General features: G+C 44.9%; 1 protein-coding gene across 2 annotated transcripts; it reads right to left on the bottom strand.

Annotated features, from left to right (window-relative positions):
• Positions 1-10030: 10030 nt before the first annotated feature.
• Positions 10031-17391, bottom strand: RNF26 (ring finger protein 26). 2 transcript variants are annotated; one of them, XM_089537759.1, is made up of 2 exons: positions 17288-17391; positions 10031-16039 (listed from the first exon to the last, which is right to left on the bottom strand). In XM_089537759.1, exon 2 carries the CDS (start codon positions 15849-15851, stop codon positions 14259-14261), a length of 1593 nt encoding a protein of 530 aa, XP_089393885.1. In that variant the 5' UTR covers positions 15852-16039; positions 17288-17391; the 3' UTR covers positions 10031-14258. The 2 variants fall into 2 exon arrangements, with proteins under 2 accessions (XP_089393885.1, XP_089393886.1); XM_089537760.1 differs by lacking the exon at positions 17288-17391 and adding an exon at positions 16979-17271.
• Positions 17392-20370: the final 2979 nt, after the last annotated feature.

Raw genomic sequence — 20370 nt, 5'->3', positions numbered from 1 at the left:
CTCCAACATGTGTTCTGTTCTTGAAGACTGGAAACCCTTTATAGACTTTTTGCAACAAAAAGAAAAGAAAAGAAAATGATTTGGCAACTTGACTCTGAGTCGCCACACTATTAGACCTTGGAAAGTTATACTCTCTCAGCTTCAGAGGATGGCAATAGCAAACCCCCTCTGAAGAAACGTGCCAAGAAAACCTTATGAAAGACGGTCGCCGTAAGTCAGAAATGACTTGAAGGCACACGGCAAAATGAACATTCGCCCAAAACCCTAGAACCACTACTCCTGGCTAGTTCTCACCATTGCACTCTGCTTCCCTTAAATATTTCTTAGGCAGGAAGGGAGCATTTCAGCAGCCTAAGGTTTGTCTTTGTTTTATTTCTCCAAAACCATCACCCAGATGCAGCTTTCTCTATGCCAGGGGTAGGCAACCTTTTTGAGCCAGGGGCTGGGTTGCTGTCCCTCAGGCGACTGGGGGGCCGAAGCCAGGGGTGGAACTTCCACCCTCCGGGGGTGGGACCGTGTGCCAGGGTGGAGCTTCCACCCTCCGGGGGCGGAGCCACATGCCGGGGTGGAGCTTCCACCCTCTGGGGGCCAGGCCTCCTCCTCTTTGCCGGCCCCTGACAGGGCCCCAGGCCCCGTCAGAGCCCGGCAAAAAGCCGGTGGGGGCCGCCAGCGCAGGAGGCCTCCTCCTGTTTGCCGGCCCTTTTGCCGTTGCTGGGGCCCTCCAAGAGGGTTCCGGTGGCGGCAGCGGGCGTCTGGGAGGCCCTTTTGCCATTGCCAGAGCCCTCTTGGAGGGCCCCAGCGAAGGCAACCGGCCTCCCAGAGGCCCCCTGCTGCCGCCGGGGCCCTCCTGGAGGGCGCCGGTGCTGGCAACCGGCCTCCCAGAGGCTGGCAACCGGCCTCTTGGAGGGCTCCGGCGCCGGCAACCGGCCTCCCAGAGGCCCCCTGCTGCCGCCGGAGCCCTCCTGGAGGCCCCCAGAGATGGCAGCGGGCCTCCCAGAGGCCCACTGCCACCGTTGGAGCCCTGTTCGAGGGCTCTGGCGGCCGCAGCGGGCCTCCTAGAGGCCGCCGCCAATGGCGGCAAAGTCTCGCGTGACCTTCCCTGAGGTCGCACGAGACTTTGCCTCTAGGCCGCCGCCATTTCCCCCCCCAAAATTGTGGCAAAGTCTCGCGCGACCTCGGGGAAGGTTGCGCAAGACTTCGCCGCCATTTTGGGGAGGAAATGGCGGCGCCCGAAGCGGCGAAAAGCCACAATTGGTGGTGGCGGCAGCAGCAGCCAAGGGCCGGCCGAAAGGCCTCAGCGGGCCGGAGGTTGCCAACCCCTGCTCTATGCAGTGGTGAGTAACCGATGCCCCCAGAAAGCAATAATCTGGGATTGTCCCAGTATTTCCTATGGAGCTCTAAGGAAAGAGACATAAGTTTGGACACTGACTTCTCCCTGGTCCCAGATTTCTAAGTGTGAGAACAGCAGCAGCCCAGTTTGGAGGGGAAAGGTCTTTGTATTTTTAGCAAGGGAAGGAAGCACGCTTTCTGCATTCTTGCCCAAAATAAGCCTTGCTAGGCTTGTTTTCCCAAATGCCTTTTTGGAACGCACCCAGGTCCCTGAAAAACTTTCCCACTGGTGCAAGCAAGATACAAACGCCTTCAAATTGTGAGCATCTCGGAGGCTTCTGAAATGTTGGGAAGGAGGAAGCCCAGTCATTTCAATCAGTGTCCAAATTCTGACCCTGAATTGGTATCTGTTGGGTTCCTAAGCAGCCTTGGTCAAGAGGCTGGAATCCAGTAAATAGGGTTTGTCTTTGGGTTTAGAGATTGCTCAATGGCGAGAGGGAACCAAAACTTGAAATACTAGTTATTTTTATGGACTAAATGTTCCAGAATTCCCTCAACCAGCATAAGTACTATATTGGCCATGCTGGTTGGAGCAATTCCGGGACCTGACATCCAAACAAGTAACTTTGAAGGAACAGAAGAAGAGTTTACAAAGACTGGGAGGTGCAGAGATACGGGGCTGAAAGGTTTCTCAATCCTGGGTTCATTTCTCTAAATCTCACCTGTAATTTTTTTTCCTGACCTTGTTTTGTATCAGGATGCAAATCTTGCAGAAGTAATGCACACACAAAGCAATGCATGTCTTTTAAAACGTCACAACAGCTTTGCACTGGCATATGTCACTAGCCTCTGAGTGAACTAGTTAAATTGTGCAAGTTAGGGGGAAAAACTGCACTGAAATTAAATGAATTTAAATGCACCTTTTCCTAATGTGCACAGTTTACCTAGTTCACACAGCAGTGATGTATGCCAATGTAAAATCATGTGTAACAAGCCAACATGGTGCCTTGGATTGGGTATTGACTCTGGGTTCAAATCCCTGCTCATCCATGAAAACCTACTGGGTGACCACTCTTTCTGATAGGAAAGAGCAACTCCTCCCCAAAGAATTAGGATCTCAAGCAATTCCTTGGTTAAAGTGTGTCTCTGCAAATACTTTTCAAGTATGCACACCTTTGGCATTCAACATTTTGAAATCCACACATGGTTTTGTGTGTGCATCATTTCTGCAAATGCTCCAGGCAAGGTGCACGTTCCCTTGCAACTGGTCTCCAGAGCTGCCCAGATGTGACTTTGAGACCTAAGGAGGTTTTTTTCCCCCTGTCCTGTGCAGTTTTCAGCTTGACCTGAGGCAAGGGAATGACCCTGACCTCTTGGCCCAGAGAAAACACTGGTTTGGGTCACCTCTGACGACAGACATCCGTTCCCCGTGACGCTTGGGCCATGCAGCCAGAGGCTCAGGCTGTGTCCCAGCATCCAAACAAAGACATGTTCTGTCTTCCATCTCCTGGCGCTTTCTCAGCCGGACTCAAAACTGATCAGGAGCCAAAATCGCCCTCCCCTGCGTCTCTTCCTGTGGAAAGACTGTGGGATCTAAAGCAGACCATTGGCGATCTAGTGGCTCAATGGCTTGGCTGAATTTTGTTTGTTTGAATAAGGAGATAAGAATTGCTAGAAGCAAGAGGGGTCTTGTTGTTGTTCCCTGCCTTCTAGTTGGCAACCTGAAAGCAAACTTATCATGGCAAGAGTTCTTCATAAGGGGTTTCTCTTAGGCTGAGAGAGTGGGACTTGCCCATAGGTTTCTACAGCTGAGTGGGGATTCGAACTCTGGGCTCCTGGGCTCCTTGTCCAGGACTCAAACCATGACACTGTGCTGGCTGTCATTGGCAGAGTACATTCAGAGGAAGTTTGCCATTGCCTCCTTCCTAGGCTGAAAGAGTGTGATTTGCCCATGGTCACCCAGTATATGTTCATGGCTGAGCAGGGATTCATAACTTGGTCTCTCAGAATCCTATATTATGCTTTATATTAGCAGAAGCTATTGACCTATCTTGTCTCCTTTTCTAGCAGCAATATGGGGATCATCATCATCATCACCACCACCATCTTTTTATTTCTTTCCTACCGCTTCTCAAGGGTTGAGGTGGGATAGAGCACGTTAAAATACAAAACACAATTAAAACCATATAAACCACAGTTAAAACACAGTACTATAAAACACTTAAGATACTGTCGTAAGAGTACAGATACAAATTAAAAAGTCATGATTTAAAATTGAGCGGGTAGGCCTGCTAAAAGAGAGATGACATTAATGCTGCTTTTAATGTAGTCATTGTTTTCAGCTGTTATATCTCCTCCAGCAAGTAAGTAGGTAGGTAGGTAGGTAGGTAGGTAGGTAGGTAGGTAGGTAGGTAGATAGATAGATAGATTGATTGATTGATTGATTGATTGATTGATTGATTGATTGATTCCTTGAAAAAGCAAAGTGGGGTGGCATATATCTAAAACAATGGATTCTTCAGTAATTTGCTGCTGCTGCTGCACAGTCTCCCTCTCTCACACACACAAACATACTCACCAACACAAACACACTCTCACTCACATACTCCATTGCCTTTTTATCATCTCCCTGGGGTGTCCAGCCTCCTTTCCTGGAAATAGAAGATATTTATTGCTGACTGCTTGTTTCAATTTGATCTGTTTTCCAAAGCGGAGATGTTTAGCCAGCACCTAAGTGGATCCACAGATCAATACCTGGCCCTCAACCTTTCTCTTGGAGGAGAAAGATGCTCTCCCTGGAGTCAAACCCAGCATGAGGATTTGCTTGTTTGTTTGCTGTACTCTGCAGAAGTGGTGAGGAAAGTGTGGCCCTCCAGACGTTGTTCGTCTTCGACTCCCAGCAACCCTGACCAGCATAGTCAGTGGTGAAGACTTCTGGGAGCTGTACTCTAACAACATCCCAAAGGCCTCCTGATCTGCAATCCTGCCCTATAGTTTGCTTCCACACATCTGGTAACTGGTTGGTATACAGCAAGATCTCCCATAGGGATTGAAGAATATAGTGCTCCACAAGCTCAGTTCTGTATGTCCTCCCCACTTAACCCCTGAAGATAGCTTTGGAGCTCGAGTGCATTGCATAACCTCAAAGGTTCCCAAATTTGCAGAGACAGTTCCGCTTAATTCTCCATCATCCCATTTTTTCAGCTACTTTTAAAATGTCCCGGTTTCTCTCTCCTCCTTCCACTTTCCCCCCTTTGCCCTCAGCTTACTCCCATTGCTGCAAACTGAGTTTAAAATGCCAAAGTAGTTTGCACGAAATAAAAGTGGGTAGAAAAGGGGAGAGTGTCAAATCTTGCTCTTGTCTTCTCTGTAGACTCAGGCAAAAGCAAATTGCGGCAGCATTTCCTAGTTTGTGTCTTTTTCCTCATTAATAACTTTTGCAGTCTGCCCTACACTCTGATGTTGGCCTGGTCTTCATTTGTTAAATGCTTTTGAGGGGGTATGACCCTGTTGTACTGCTCTTATTTGCCCCTGTCCCATAACAATATTCCTGCATATAATGGCAGTGGAGGTTGGTGACTCCAATATCGATGGACCGATTAATGTGCTGCAGCTATGAATCTGAGCTTTAAAGCAACCATCTAAGATGTGTAACCTTAATTCCCATTATGGGTCACCATAAGTCAGAAAATAGATTCTTCTGGAGAGGCAGGATATAAATAAAACATATTATTATTAATTATTATTATTATTATTATTATTCCTGAAGGCAAACAAACACCACCACCAAATGCATAACCCTTAATGTCATCACCAGCGTCCCATTCCTAGGTGTCAGGATTTGCACCAGAAACCTCAGGGCCTGGGATCTCCAAATGGCAACCCTACTTACTTCCCTTGTATAACTGAGCAATGACATTGGCTGCATCTGCACTGCAGAAAAAATGCAGCTTGACACCACTTTAACTGCCATTGTTCCATCCTATGGAATCCTGGGGTTTGTAGTTTGTAGCCTTCTGACAGAGAAGGCTAAATATTTCACCAAACTACAAAGCCCAGAATGCCACAACATTATGCCATGGCATTTAAAGTGGTGCCAAAGTGCCTTATTTCTGCATTGCGCATGCAGCCTTAGTCAAAAGCAACCATTCCATGTTCTGGTCAGGCGACTGTATATAGGTTTGTGCACCTATTGTCCTTTGCTAATAAATACGATTGCCTGCCTTAGGCCCAGTGGCACAGCTGCTTTATGTCTGAGTTTCAGAGGTACCATCTCATTAGCTTATTCCCTTGCTTGGAGCTGCAGGGAAGAGGGGAGAAAGACAGCAGGCACCATCTCATTTACAGATAAGAAAGATCACAGGGGAGGCTCAGTCCGTTGCCTCCAGCCCACCCTCTTGCCGACTTGTAGGCAAATTTGACAGTAAAAAATTCTAGCCTCATTAAAGTTGCCGCCTGATCTGACCCCCTGCCGCTTGTTCTCAGCTCACTTCGGCCAAAGTAGCAGCTGGGGAGAGGGTAAAAAGAGGGGTCAAAGGAATAAATCAGATCTGGGATTCAGCTCACATCAAAGGGAGCATTTTTAATAACATTGGGGTAGGGAGAGAAAGGTTTGTGATCAAGCAAAAGATATTTGCCATGATCACCCTGGATGCTGGACAGCAGCCTTCCTCCAGCCAAGTGTCCTTCAGAAGCATTGGACAACAACACCCTCCATCCTCAACCTAGCATCTCCCTAGCATTTGTCATCTTCAATTCAATGTCATCTTGAACTCTTGATTTGGAACTCAGAGCTTAGAAAAGTTGTTTTGGGGACTTCCCTAACCAGTGGGTCAAAATTTCTGGGAACTGTTGTCCAAACATTACTTTTCTGAGGCCTGCTTGAACTCAGTGGAAGGAATTTCTTGTTCCATTTGAATCCTAGAGCTTAAAGATCATCGCTAAAAGAATGGACAGTCCGGAATATTTGTTTAGAAGTACAGTCGGCCCTCCGTATCCATGCATTATTTATCCACGGATTCAACCATCCACGGCTTGAAAATATTCCGAAAAAATATAAATTCCTAAAAGCAAACCTTGATTTTGCCATTTCATATAAGGGACACCATTTTACTACCCCATTGTATACAGTGGGACATGAGCATCATTGGATTGTGAACCAAACCCCAGCAGATACCAAGGGCCCACTGTAGTACACAATTTTGAATCCAGTTTAATAAGCCAGGTTTTTTTTTCTTTGGGGTAGTCCTGCCTTTCCCATATGGGTTTGAGGATGTAGCAAAATACAATAAAATCCCAAATGCACAAAACAGTGATACTTTTTTTGGCCTGCTCAAATGCAAGTTTTCGAAGCTCCGCTGGAAGTTTAAACTTTAAAGAAGTTTAAAATCATACCAAGGGGGGAAAATATGATGTTAGTCACAAGTCTGCATTTTGAAGATGATGTTCTCAGTTCAAGTGCTGTTGGAGGGACATTCATTCAGGACAGCCCCTAAGAAACGAAAAAAGATTTATTGCTGTTAGAGCTGGTACCTTTCTCCCTACTGCCTCACCTGGAGAATAGGTGTTTTTTACAATGATGGAGCATTCTTGGCTTTTCTTGTTGAATAAAGGCTGTGTTACATATTGCTCTTTTTCTATTACAAGAGCCTGACCTGTGCAAACACTGGATGGCTTCAAGCAGCAATTCCAGAACTGCTAAAACAATTTAGCTTGCACTAGAAACCTTTGGAGGAGATCACATTCCCTCGCTTCCTCGGCTTCCGGGTTTATATTGTGTGCCTTGTTCATTTGCCCTTTTGCATCCTTCAAGTTACATTCCCAGTCCCAAGACGTTCAAAAGGAAACCAGACACTTATGGGACTACATTACAGCATGACTCTCAATACCTCTTTTTGTGTTTTCTCCAAGTTGTTTGCAAAGGGGACCTAAAGCGAAGCATGTATGGAGACGCCTTCTCTCTTTGCATCAACCAATGAGTGAGTAAAACCAGAATCCCACAGGGCAGGTGACGCCTGCTGAGCACAAAGTCATGTTTCTCTGTGCATAATGCTGCGTAATACATATGAACAAATGAAGGACTGTGTGGGATATTATAGGCTTTTGGAAACCTCCATTCCTTCTCTACTGCTGAATAACCACATGAGTGATTCACAGGCATCGCCACACAAAAGTCATTTTAGGCCACACAATGCCATACAAAAAGTCATTTTGGTATAAATTCATCCATTATGCCCCTGGCTATTGCTTTGCCATCAGAATTTATTGTCTCATTCATTCATCCATTCATTCCACAGCTATGACCACACATTTCCTCTCTTTATCCAGAAGAGCAGTTTTGTTCAGTTTAAGAATGAGCTAAATATCTCACAAAACTATCAATCTTAGAATTCTATTGCATTGAGCCGTGGCAATTAAAACGGGATCAAACTGCATTAATTCTGAAGTACAGATGTAGCCTGAGAGACATCAGTTCTTAACTGAATTCACTTAAGAGTACTTGGGCAATGGCCAAATCAGCTAAAAGTACATTGTTCTTCCTTGGGTTCCCAGTTCCTTGTTCCCACCAATTTAGACAGATCTGAAAAAGAAGAAATCTTCCTTCTAGACTAGTTTATAAATAGGGTGTGATTATGAGGGATGTGGGGGGGGGGGGAGAGAAAAGGAAATCTGTTAGCAAAAGATCTAGCTTCAAATATGCAGCGTCAGTTTAAAGCAGTTCTCAAATCTGCTCTCCAGATGGAGAAAAGGAAATGTATTTCCAGTATGGATCCAGGGAAAGGAAATGATTTTATAAATTGAGTGGAGGGAGGATTACCCTTACATAGGCCACCTGGTTTAAGGGTGTCCCTTTATCTCCCTTGACATAACTCAGTTAAAAACTGTTTCTGGTGATACTGGATGATTTACAGAAATTGAATATAACTGCCGGCCCTCCACATTTGTAGCTTTGACTTTTGTGGACCTGACTGCCGTATTTACAGTTTTGATTAATATGTTCTCTCTAGGAATGTTTCCACATTTGGACTCAGTCTCACCCATTTCTGTTGTGGGACAGATAAACATCAAGCCATTCTTTGTGGTGCTATTGGCGTTCCTCAGGAAATTTCCACATCATCCCTATCAAACGCATAATTGCACACCCACTTAGCCTTCATGTATTTGTGCACATGTGGATGTGTATTCCCCCCCCCCCAAAAAAAAGAGGTGTCATTCCTATCTCAGACCATTAATCTGTGTTATCTCTGCTGTGTGGAAACAAAACCAGCCTTCTCAAGCTGCATCTCGAAGAGTTCTCTGGAGCCCAGTCCCAGGCTCTTCAAAGAAGAAACAAAACACTGCCCTGTTTTACTTAATATGTATTTCCTAAGAGTTTTCAGAGACGCAGTGTGTTATTTTCAGAGCTTTCAGAGAGGTAGCATGTTACAAACCAAGCAACACTTTTTAACCAAGTACAGTGTTCAGTTCCCAAACTGTATTCTATCAATGCATTTGAAGAAGTGGACTGAAATCTCTGAAAGATCAGGCTAAAATAAATATGTTAGTCATCAATGCATCTGAAAAGTGAGTTGAAATCTGTGAAAATAAATCAACTAGGCTGCATCCGCACTGCAGAAATAATCTAGTTTGACACCGCTTTAACTCCCATGGCTCAATGCTATGGAATTCCAGGATTTGTAGTTTTGTGAACTATTTAGCCTTCTCTGCCAGAGACCTCCAATGCCACAGCAAACTACATTTCCCAGGATTCCATAGGATGGAGCCACTGCAGTTAAAGCAATGCCAAAATGCAGTGCGATTGCAGCCTTAAGTCAGAAAGGTGCTGTTAGACTCCATTTCTACCCCCTTTTCCTTTTCATACAGCTATGTATTTCCCTCATTCTCCCTTTTTTAATTTCCTTGCAAATGCATCATGTCAGGTTTGGGACGGCTTGGTCTATCTTTCATCAGCAAATAGAATACAAGAAAATATTTTATCAAGATAGGATGTAGAAGAGTCCTCTTCTTCCACAACTGTTTTGCATTAGTAGAGTAAATCTACTCAAGGAGGATTTGAACCAAAGAGCAGCCAGTGAAGTTGCTCTAAAACAGGGATCAGGAGGTGTGTGGCCCTCCAGATATCGCTGGACTACAATTCCCATCATTCCCCACCCTTAGTTATGTATTCAGGATTGAAGGGGCATGCGGTCTAACAGCATCTGGGCATCCACATCTTCCCGCACATTGAAAAGAAATAAAATCAGGAAAACCTCACTCAGGCTTCTACAGGCCACATTTTCCATTCCCATCAGCTATAGAACAGAAAATAGAGATTACATATTATTTGAACCATCTCCTGGAACCATGAAATGTGAGAACTGGCACATATACACGTGTGAGATTAGTGTGTGTGTATGTGTATGGACACACACATACACACAATCCAACAACCTCTGGAGAGCCACAGTTCCTATTATTGCACTAAACTAACACCAGACAACAAAGTGGCAGCAGGGAGAAACACAGCAAACAATGCAGTTGAGAGTAATAAAGGTCAAGGAACGCTTTCAAATAGAAGTTATTTAACTAGCCTGTCGAGTGCCTTTAACGAAACCAGATGGGCATCTTTTAGATAAAGAATTCCATGGAGCTGACGACAATGTATGTAAAAAAAAAGTAGTTTAATGAAGCACAGATGACACTCGGTGCATATATTTGAATAGGCATCTTCAAAGCTGCATGGTTCCCACTCCTACATTAGGCTTTTTGAAACATTCAACCACCAGGGAATGTTTGCAAAGAAAGAAGGGGGACATTGCATTACTGCATTTATATTCACGTAAGAACAGCAGACAAAACTTCTTTTTTTGTGTGTGAAAAAGGGTTGCTTTTAATTTTCAAACAACCATTAACATAGTGCAAAGACCACAGAAGCAGACAAAGCGCTCCCACGGAGGCATAAGACAGGCGTTTGCAATGGAACTGCGTGAGGGGCTGGAGCAGAAAGATGCTGGATATAAGGCAATCACACATCCTCAAAATAAGATCCAGAAAGATGGGAAGAACAGACCAGTTGGAAAAAGGCACAAATCAGAAGTGAGCGGCTAGCTCCTCAAGTGCAGCAGCATGGGACTGTGGCTGCAAAACCAAGGACCTCTCCTCCTTTCCAGTTCTGCTCCTGTCCCACAGCACTGTCCAGTCGACTCTGTACTGCTTGGGAATAACATTTCTAAACAGAATTGAAGGGAAGACGAGAAAGTGTATTGTATTCTTCGCAATTAGATTGCTCTCCCTTCTCAGAGTCTCTCCAGATCCTCAGTACAGAACGCTGTAAATCATCTCTGGTCTGCATGTTAACCACTAATTCAGACTGCAACCTACTGGGAGAAATTTGTCTAACATTTTAAGAAAAATAAAGGAACATCTCACAAATAGCATGAGCATAGCAATCCAAAACAGCCTTCCACAAGTCGGAAATGTTGGGCCACAGCTTTCATCATTCCTAACATGCTTGTTGGGGATGACTGGAGTTGTAATCCAACACATCTTGGGAGTGAGTTGCTGGAAGATTGTTCTGGAAACTTCATCTCTCTGATGTAACCCTTCATTTTTAACTTGTTTGGTTAAAAAATAAAATAAAATAGAATAAAAGACCCACAAGGAAACATTTCTAAAATAAAAACAACTCCCAGCTACAGAATGAAGTGTTATAGCCTACCATACAACCTCAAGACTGTACCATTTGCTGTATTTGCAGATCTAGTCTGTACTACTACTGTACAACTGATTCTATAATCGCTTTTTGATCCTTGCATACGTTCCTTATGCTGAATCCAACAGACACACAGGGAATTTACATGTTCACTTGAGTTTGCTGGCTTTGTAACAAATCCCACTTTCAGCGCTCTTTCCTTCTGACCTGCCACTGTTAAGGCACTCGGTTTAGCCATTGTTTCAATCAGTTTTTCAATTACCAGACCTATGGCTGCAAACAGAAGTAGCATGCATCATCCAGAGAGATGCTGTGGTGCTCAGCCAATGCCAAAGAGCTTGGCAAACACTCTCCTTATTATGATTCAGCAGTGTTGTGCTTATTTAATTCCAAGGTTTGCACACTAAAAGGAAATTTAAACAAAATGCAGTGTTTCTATGCAAATGGCCAGGCAAACAGGGCAGAGGGACACCTCCGGCCTGCGGGTTCCTGCTGCAGCCCCTTCCTAGTGGGCTACAAGACAGAAACCTCCACTGTTAGCATCTCGGAGCCCCTTCACACCACGCAGTTATAGCACTATGATTTCACTTTAACTGCCATAGTCCCATTTAGAATTTTCTACCAGAAAGCTCTAGTGTTTCACCAAACTACAAACCCCTGGCAGTCACGGTAATTGAAGTGGAGACATAGCACTATAACAGTGTAGTGTGAAAGAGCCCCTGTTCTCCATTGGTGTTTGTAGGCACCAGCTCAGCCCCAAATTTCCAGATTCAGGCAGTGCCAAGAAGCTCTATCTGAGAGTGCTTTTTTGCATCTCTTCTTCCTTGTAACCACATCCCTGACGTCAACCAAACCATAAAGCAGGGCATGCCTAGTTATAGATTTCTTCTCTTTGGGTAGGGATTTAAGCATTCTGCCCCTGGAAAATGCAGAAAAAAACACTGAGCTGGGTGCTCCCATACAGAAAGGAACCTCATGTTTGTTTTTCACAACAGTAACAAATAATATATACCAACAAAAAATTCTCTCCAGATAACAGTTCCATTTACACCAAGAACAGCTGTCAATAATTTAGCAACCCAAAAGAGCAAAAACAAATTAATCAGGATTTCACGCCTCTCCGATTTCTTTTTCCATTACAGAAAGCAGTTGGTTCTGTGTCTATGTGAGCCATCTCCCGTCTTCCTCATTTCCCACTGTAAACAAGAGAGAGGTTATATCTTAACTAATTAGGCTGGATTTGTTCTCATAGCCCTGTTTTTGAGAAACAGACCCATAGATGTTACTGATTGGCTCTGGAAAGAAAATAACCCTAAAGATTACTGTTGTGCTGAGTGTGACAGTCAAGCAACCCACTCTAACCACTGTTCCCTCTTCCTCTTATAGGTACTGCCCTAACTGTCCAAGCAGAAGGAAAGCTGCTTCCTCCGAGGGGACCAAATGGTTCAGCTTTTAGGGCTTAAGCCATGGGATCTAGAGGGTGACTTTCTTAACACAGTCACCACCCTACTCAAATCCAACACAGGCAAGGAGTCATAAAAAGCTTTTACTCTGGCTATCTCAGTCCACACCCTAGATTCAGCAGAGCCTGGAAGCAAACTATTAAGTCTCCAGCACTGTTGATAAAGAACACTGCTGTTTGTTAGCAAACCAAATGTTATCTTAATATCAGCTCCCCGCAACACACTTTTTAACCCAATGGAGTTGGAATCAATTGTGCAACAAGGCTGGAATGGCAGTTTTGCGCCAATAACCTGTAGACGTTACATGCCAACAGATGCAACAAAATCCTGAGCTAATTTCAAAGCAACCTACACTGAAAGACACGTTTGCTCCACAGTGGCACATTTGGTGTCCAGCTTGTCTTTCTCATGGATCTGAAAAGTGGACACAGTAAAACTGAAGAGCGAGAAATGCTTTGGACCACTTTCAAGGTTTGTTTAAAATTACGTATCAAAAAGACAGTCAGTGGAGACTTTGGGTCACCTAACAGAGGCTGTGCTTCTTGGAAGAAGAAATGCTGTCCTGCATGATAAGTTCATGTCCCTTTCTGTGGATAGCACTAGTTAGACACCTACAGATCAATGCTTGTAAGGATGGACATCCCTATGAGAAGACTGCACAAACACACAGCATTACCACGGTAATCTCTAGAGATCTATAAAGCTGGCCTGCTGGTGAGACTCATGCAGTTGTGCTGATCCTTAACTCCTGGGCCTACCAACATTCTGAACTACACTTTTCCATCCTAACCAGCACTGTCAATGCCCTGGAAATAGGGAAACACCTGGAAGGCACCACACTCCCAAGAATGAAATACAAGAGATAGATATATCCCAGTCTGTTTTCCAAACTTGTTTAAAAGTTATACCTGCTATAGAAAATCTGGATTGTAATGGTATTCCCAACTGAAGTAAACCCATAAATGGTTATTTCCCTGTGTGTTAGTTCACCATTCAACAACTGATTCAATGGGACTGCTTCAGTTGGAACTAGCAATAGTCCAATTCTGTTCTAAACCAGTAGTTCCCAAACTTTGGTCATCCAGGTGTTTTGGACTTCAACTCCCAAAAGCCACCACCAGGTTGGCCAACTGTCACGAAGCTGAAGACCAAAACATCTGGAGGACCAAAGTTTGGGAATCACTGTTCTAGACCAAGGGTAGGGACTATGTGGCTTTCTGGAAGTTGTTAGACTACAGCTCTCCAGCATTCCTTATCAATGCAATGCTGGTTAAAGCTCATGATTGCTGCAGTCCAACAACATCTACCCACCCTTCTTCTGGACATTAATGTATAGAAAAATCCAAATACCTGGGATTTCAGTACCTGGTTGCTCTTGTTTTTTAAACAACCAGTTCCTTGCCACTAATTCTGTGATATACCTCTGGCTGACAAGTATATGATGTATTTTTCAAGCCCTGCTTCTGAATAGTCAATACAATGTCTCAATTAAAAACCTCCACACCCTAGCAGTCATTCTGATCCACTACTGTTCCTTCTGATGGCAACAAGGAGAAAGTAAAAACAGAAGTGCATAGAAACCACTTATAGTGTTTTCAAAGTTCCACTAATTACAATAGTTCTTTGGAAAGAAAAAGAGTAACCAGTGCCAATAGATTATCAGCACAGAACTGATCTCCACTCAAAGGAGCAGGTACAAAGGCCAGAGACATGTGCTGTGGCCAATATACACAAACAGTCTGATGGAATGTGGATAAAACTGTCTCCCACAAAGTTCACAGATAGACATTGAGAGTCTGCAGGATCATCTGCCGGCAAAGTGGACAGTTGCGTTGATATATAGCCTGCTGTAGCAGGATTTCAGTGCATTCTTGGCAGAGGCAAAGATGCCTGCAAGGAAGCAGCAGGACTGTCTTTGTTTGGTCCTGACAAATGACACATTTCTTCCGCTCCTCTTGTTCTTTGAGAAGCAGCCATGGATCGTTGTCCTCTTCCAGAGCATTGAGCTGCTCCTTGGTTGCAGGTTTGGTAGATGATGTGCTTGGTCCTTCGTCTTGAGGCTGAAGATGATGCCCTGACCCCAGGTCAACATCTGTTCTAGGCTGGTCCCTGCTGGCTCTTTGGCGGGCACGAGCTGCAGCCTGCTGACTGGCCAGAGGTGGCCCTTGTCTTCTCAGATGGGCTATGCCAGGGGGAGCTTGTCTCTGAATTACACCAGCTACTCCTGGTCTTCCTTGGTTGGCTTCAATAGCAAACGGCTGCTCTCGTTCTCCCTGGTGGTTTGCCCCTCCAATGCCTCTGTTCCAACTGGCCATCTGGAGACTCCAATCAGCCAGCCTACGCCAAGCTTGCGAGCTCAGGACCATTTCCAGTGACAAGAGTATCACCTGATAGAGGCGCCGCAAGTCCCTGAGCAGGCGGTGGTAAGAAGGCATGGTATTCAAGTAGTTTGACACCTGGGTTGCCAATGTCCATGTCAGGTGGGGATTAAGGATTAAGATGCTGGCAGCAACAATCACAAACAGCAACACCAAGCCATAAAGGTTGAGTAAGAAGATGTTAATCAGCAACTTGCTCATGGAAGCCACAAAATCAAAGGCCAGCTGGCAAGGAGTCCACAAGAGGATAACCATAGCAATGGCACTGCTGGAAAGACGTGCAACAAAGGCAGCAAAGATATCTGTGACTCTCAAAAATGGGCCAGCAACAGTTTCCCATAGGACTAGCCCCAGGGAGAAAAGATTCTGGGTGCCAATGAGGCAGATGTTGATGATACTGTTGATTAAATAAGCCACAAGGCTCATGGCAATAGCACAGACTTCACAAACTTGCCTCAGAAGCGACTGGCCGGAACCAACCAGATTCCAGAAACTCCGGTGCATAATTTCTTTGCTTTTCAGTGTCATGTGAGTAAACAAGTGGCCCACTAATTTCAAGCTTTCCATGGTGGAGCAGAGGCTCCGCAGCAGATTGAAAATGGTATGCATAGAGCCCAGAGTCAAGTAATACACTGCTTCAGCTATGCATAACAAAGCCAACCCAATGCCATTCCAGCACTGGATCACACAGGCTACCAAGGTACTGGGCAAGTTGTAAACAAATGCAACTAGCCAGACCAGAGCAGAAACCAAGGTGGAAACGAGGAAAAAGTTGATATCCAGCAAGATAAGCACGAAATCCAAAATCATTACCATGCCATTGATAACCAGGAACACTAGATCCATAGTGAAACTCCAGACAGAGTTGCCCCAAGCAAAGAAGAATGGGTTTGTTGTGGAATTTGATTGAAGTGTGTGAGGCTGCTTTCCAAAAACCTGGTGAAAAGAGGCCCCTCTTATCCTAGGCATTGGGAAGTGCCTAGGTTTCATTATAGGAAAAGCTTTGTCGATCCATGGCAAGGTGTCCAGGCTGGCTCAGTCTTGGTCCTTTCTCCACAAACTAGCAGGAAATGTCCGCTTTGGATGGCTAAGACAGCGAGGACGATTCCCTGTACTTTACGAACCAGACGTTTCCTTTTTCTGCCACCGACCTTGTTGTTCGAGAGCCACGGTGATCCCTAATGGGGAAAAGGAAACAAGCAGGCCGCTGTCAAAGAGAAACCACAGGAGAGGAGGTTGCAGTCCTCCATGGAAGAAGAAAGACCCCAAGAGAGGATGGCTGAGGGGGATACTTCCGGTATGGACTGTATGGTGTAGTGGTTTCAGCACTGGACTTAGGCTGCATCTGCACAGCAGAAACAACGCAGTTTGAGACTGCTTTAACCGCCATGGCTCAGTGCTATGGGATCCTGGGATCTGTTGCTTTGTGAGATATTTAGCCCTTTAAGAGCCAGTGTGGGCTTTGGACTATGACTCTGGCCATGAAGCTCACTGGGTGATCTTGGGGAAAGTCACACTCTCTCAGCCTCAGGAGAAGGCAAACCTCCTCTGAAGAAACCTTGCCAAGAAAACCCATTGATAGGGCTGCCGTTAGTCAGAAACGACTTGAAGGCACACAACCCTGGAGAAATATCCCGCCTTCTCCGTTGGCGGGTTTCACAGCCGAGCTGAAAACCGAACCCGGGTCTCCACGGTTGCGGCTCAACCGCTCAAACCGCTTCAACGGAGCAGTGCTGTGGGATTTGGGGACCTGTCATTTGTTTTGGCACCCAAAGCTCTCTTACAGATAAGGAACCACAACCCTTAAATTGTGCCTCTGAGTGGTTTCCAAATGCCCCCTGCCCCTGACTTAACCCTAATTTCAAATTAACTTTTAATTTAATGATTTTAATTCTTTCAGTTCTGACTGGGAGGGAACTATTATTATCATTAACGGGACGTACTTTAATGTGTCGTGTTTGATATGTGTCTTTATCTGGTGCTGCGGGAAAGGCAGCATATACATAAAATTGATGATGATGATGATTATTATTATTGTTGTTGTTGTTATGGCGACCCCTTCTTGGCAAGATTCAAGGGCTCAAGCCACTGCCCTCAGTACTGCAGAAGCCGCCCACCTTTTACGTGTGGCTCTATGACCTTGGGTGGGTCACACTCTCTCAGCCTCAGGAGACCCCCATGATCGGTGGCAATAAGCCAGAAAGGACCCGAAGGCACACAACAATTGCGGGATAAGGAACAAGCCCCCAGGGCACTACTGAGGCCAATGGGTCCCAGAGAACGAGAGAGAAGGGGCTCACTCCCCATTCGCCCTTTCTTTCTCTCCCCACATAAAGAAGGGGGCAACCGCTTGCCTGGGGCAGCCCTCCCCGCCGTCTTTCGCCCCCGAAGCCTAAACCCGCTTTAAACCTCTCTCAGAAACTCGCCTCAGCAGCAGCAGCTCTCCCTTCCTCTCGGATGGGCGCCGCCATCTTGGAGGGCGGGGCCGCTCCCTCCCCTCCAATCAGCGACCGAGGAAAAGCGAGGAGGCGGGGCGTCCGCCTGCGATTCGGGCGTTGGTTGGTTGGAACGTTGTTGTGGTTGTTGTTTTTCAAAACCACGCCCCCTGCTTGGTGATTGGTCGGTTTTTGAAAAAGGCTCGTGGGCGGTTGCCGTTGCTCCGGAGGGGGAGGGGCCCGAAAGGGGCGTGGCTTCAGAGGGTATGAAAGACAAGCGAAGGGTGACCGTTAGTGGGTCACGTGGTTGTGGGTGGGCGGGGCCTCTTAGCTGCCTGGAGAGAGGCGACTCTTATTGGCTTCTTTCCTCTGAGGAGATTTTGGTGTTTTTGGTGTTAAAAGGCTGGAAGGCACCAGTCAGTTCAGTCACAAATTCACAACACGCTTGTTCAATGCATTAAAGAAACTCTATAAACACATATAATATATATATATATATATATATACACACACACACACACACACACACACAGACATATATATATATATATAGTGTGTATATACATGCACCCAATAAGCATATATATATATATATATATATATATATATATAGTGTGTGTGTATACATTCACCCAATACGCATATATATATATATATATATATATAGTGTGTGTATACATGCACCCAATAAGCATATATATATATATATATATAGTGTGTGTGTATACATGCACCAAATAAGCACACACACACACACGCACACACACACATATATATATATATATATAGTGTGTATATACATGCACCCAATAAGCATATATATATATATATAGAGAGAGAGAGAGAGAGAGAGAGAGAGAGAGTGTATATACTGTGTATACTTGGCTATAAAGTAGGGTTGCCATAATTGTCCACTAAAACCCGGGACAAAATGTAGGACAAAATCTAGACCAAACTGTAGGACAACTGTAGGACAAAACTCAGCCCAAAATGTAGGACATTTAAGAAAAAGGAGGACAACCTCGTGTAAATCGAGAGCAGATTTTGGGGGACACAACTGTAGTAAATGAATAAACAAATAGTGTTTATTTACTTAGTGGGGAAAATCCTGAGGAAACTCAACATTTGATTGGGTTTGGGGATCGCTTGGAGTGGTTTTCACACAGTTTTGTGCCCTTTTGTTGTCTACACTACTTCAGTCCCACTTTAATAGTCATGGCTCAGACCTATGGGATTCTGGAATTCAATGCGGGGCTCTGAATTCTTTGCCAAGGAGCCCAAACGCTGTAGTCCAGGGATTTGACATTTTGGGAGTCATTCAAGTCACTTCTAACTACTCAGGGCAACCCTAAGGCGAAGCTATTGTGGGGTTTTCATGGACTCTGGAGAGCAAGGTTCGAATCCTGGCTCGGCCATGGACTCTCTCTCAGCCTCAAAGGATGGCAATGGCAAACCATCTCTGAAGAAACTTATTACTATGTTCATTGTTTGGAAATTAAACACTGATGTAGCAATGAAATCAAAATTCAATAAAGAATAATTTAAAAGAAAAGAAAAGAAATTTGCCAAGAAAACTCCATGATAGGCTTGCTTTAGGGTCTCTGTAAGTCAGAAACAACTTGAAGGCACACAACAACAACAGCAACAACAGTGCCTTTTGTGACCAAAAGAAAGGGTCTGTCCCTCAAATCTCAGCACTCAGGCAGGCTTATGTGTGCAAACATGGTCCTTTCTTAACCGCAACACCACAACGCCAAGACAAAAGAGTGTATTCCTTTCTTTGCGGTCAGCATCCTTGAGTCTTCAAGGGCTGTACTCTGAACCTCAGGGAACCTGATAACCTCCATTTTGTAAGAAGGCTGTTCTCTATCTATATTTCAGTCTGTGATCACGATTGAACTGATGGCTTATTTTTAAAAAATGCCTGCTTGGTAGCTATGTCTAATAAAACCTGTTAGAACGCGTCTTAAAATTAAACCTGCAGGGCAGTTTTTATGGAAGAAAGCAAAAAGTCGCATCGTGCATCGGAGGGAAATGAGGAAAACTACAACTTCTGGTTCAGGAAGAATTCAAGTCCCGCTTTGGGGCATGTTCAAGGCTAAATTGCAAACAACAGCAACACATGCGAGATGTATTTGTTAACGTTTTGTACCTTGCCATATAACTATAGCAAAGATTAGCAAAATAAATTTTGCAATCTTTTTAGGAGAATGTAAGGAGGGCTCTGATCGATATGATAAAGATCGACCTTCTCCAGAGCGACCAGGGGTCCTCCTTTTTCCAAGACATGTGCTACCTTTCACCCTTTTGTCCAAGCAGAGTTCCAAAATGTCTTCCATTTTGAGCAGGACTGAGATGCATGAATTCATATTTATATTTGTGTGTATTTATAGCTTTTATTTTGTCATTCCCTACATTCCCCCCCCCCCTTGAACAGCCTACATTTTGCAGCGCCTTGTCCTCCTTTACGGTTATGACGTCTGGTCACCCTGACCTTGTCCAGCATTGTGTTTCCTGCAATGGCCAGTCTTGCAAAGCCACATGTGCAACCCATGAAGCAAAAGCCTCAACTGTCCTGCAGTTGCCCTCCTTCACTCAATTACACTCATTCGCTGGGGTTAGGGGCACAGGACCCCGTGAATGTGGAAAACCCACAAATAACAAAACACTATGTTTTTACCTGAGAGAACACCTCTCTAGGAATCTCTTGGTTCTCCAATGCAACTCTGTGGTCAACATCTGCCAGACACTGACCATAGAATTGCACTGGAGGAGGTACAAATGCCTAGATAAGTGTTCTTTCTAGGAATCTATGCTGTTTGGTGCAACTTTTCGTTAAAGTTGACCATAGAGTTGCGCTGGAGGACCTAGATATTCCTAGAGAGTACATATTAACAAAATCGGTGAATAATCAAATCCCCAAAAGTCAAAGCCGCAAATGTGGAGGGATGAGTGTATTATTGCAGGATATACTGCCTTCCAAAGCAATCCTTCGCTATGATATTGAGCCGCTCAGGGAGTGCATCTACACTGCAGAAATAATGCAGTTTGACACTGCTCCAGCGGCCATTTTC

Source organism: Sceloporus occidentalis, unplaced genomic scaffold (assembly GCF_023333645.1).
Source record: "Sceloporus occidentalis isolate IW3139 unplaced genomic scaffold, rSceOcc1.0.p SCAF_9, whole genome shotgun sequence".
Taxonomy (NCBI): domain Eukaryota; kingdom Metazoa; phylum Chordata; class Lepidosauria; order Squamata; family Phrynosomatidae; genus Sceloporus; species Sceloporus occidentalis.
Note: the sequence above shows the minus strand (reverse complement) of the source record. Positions and strands in the feature narration are given on the sequence as shown.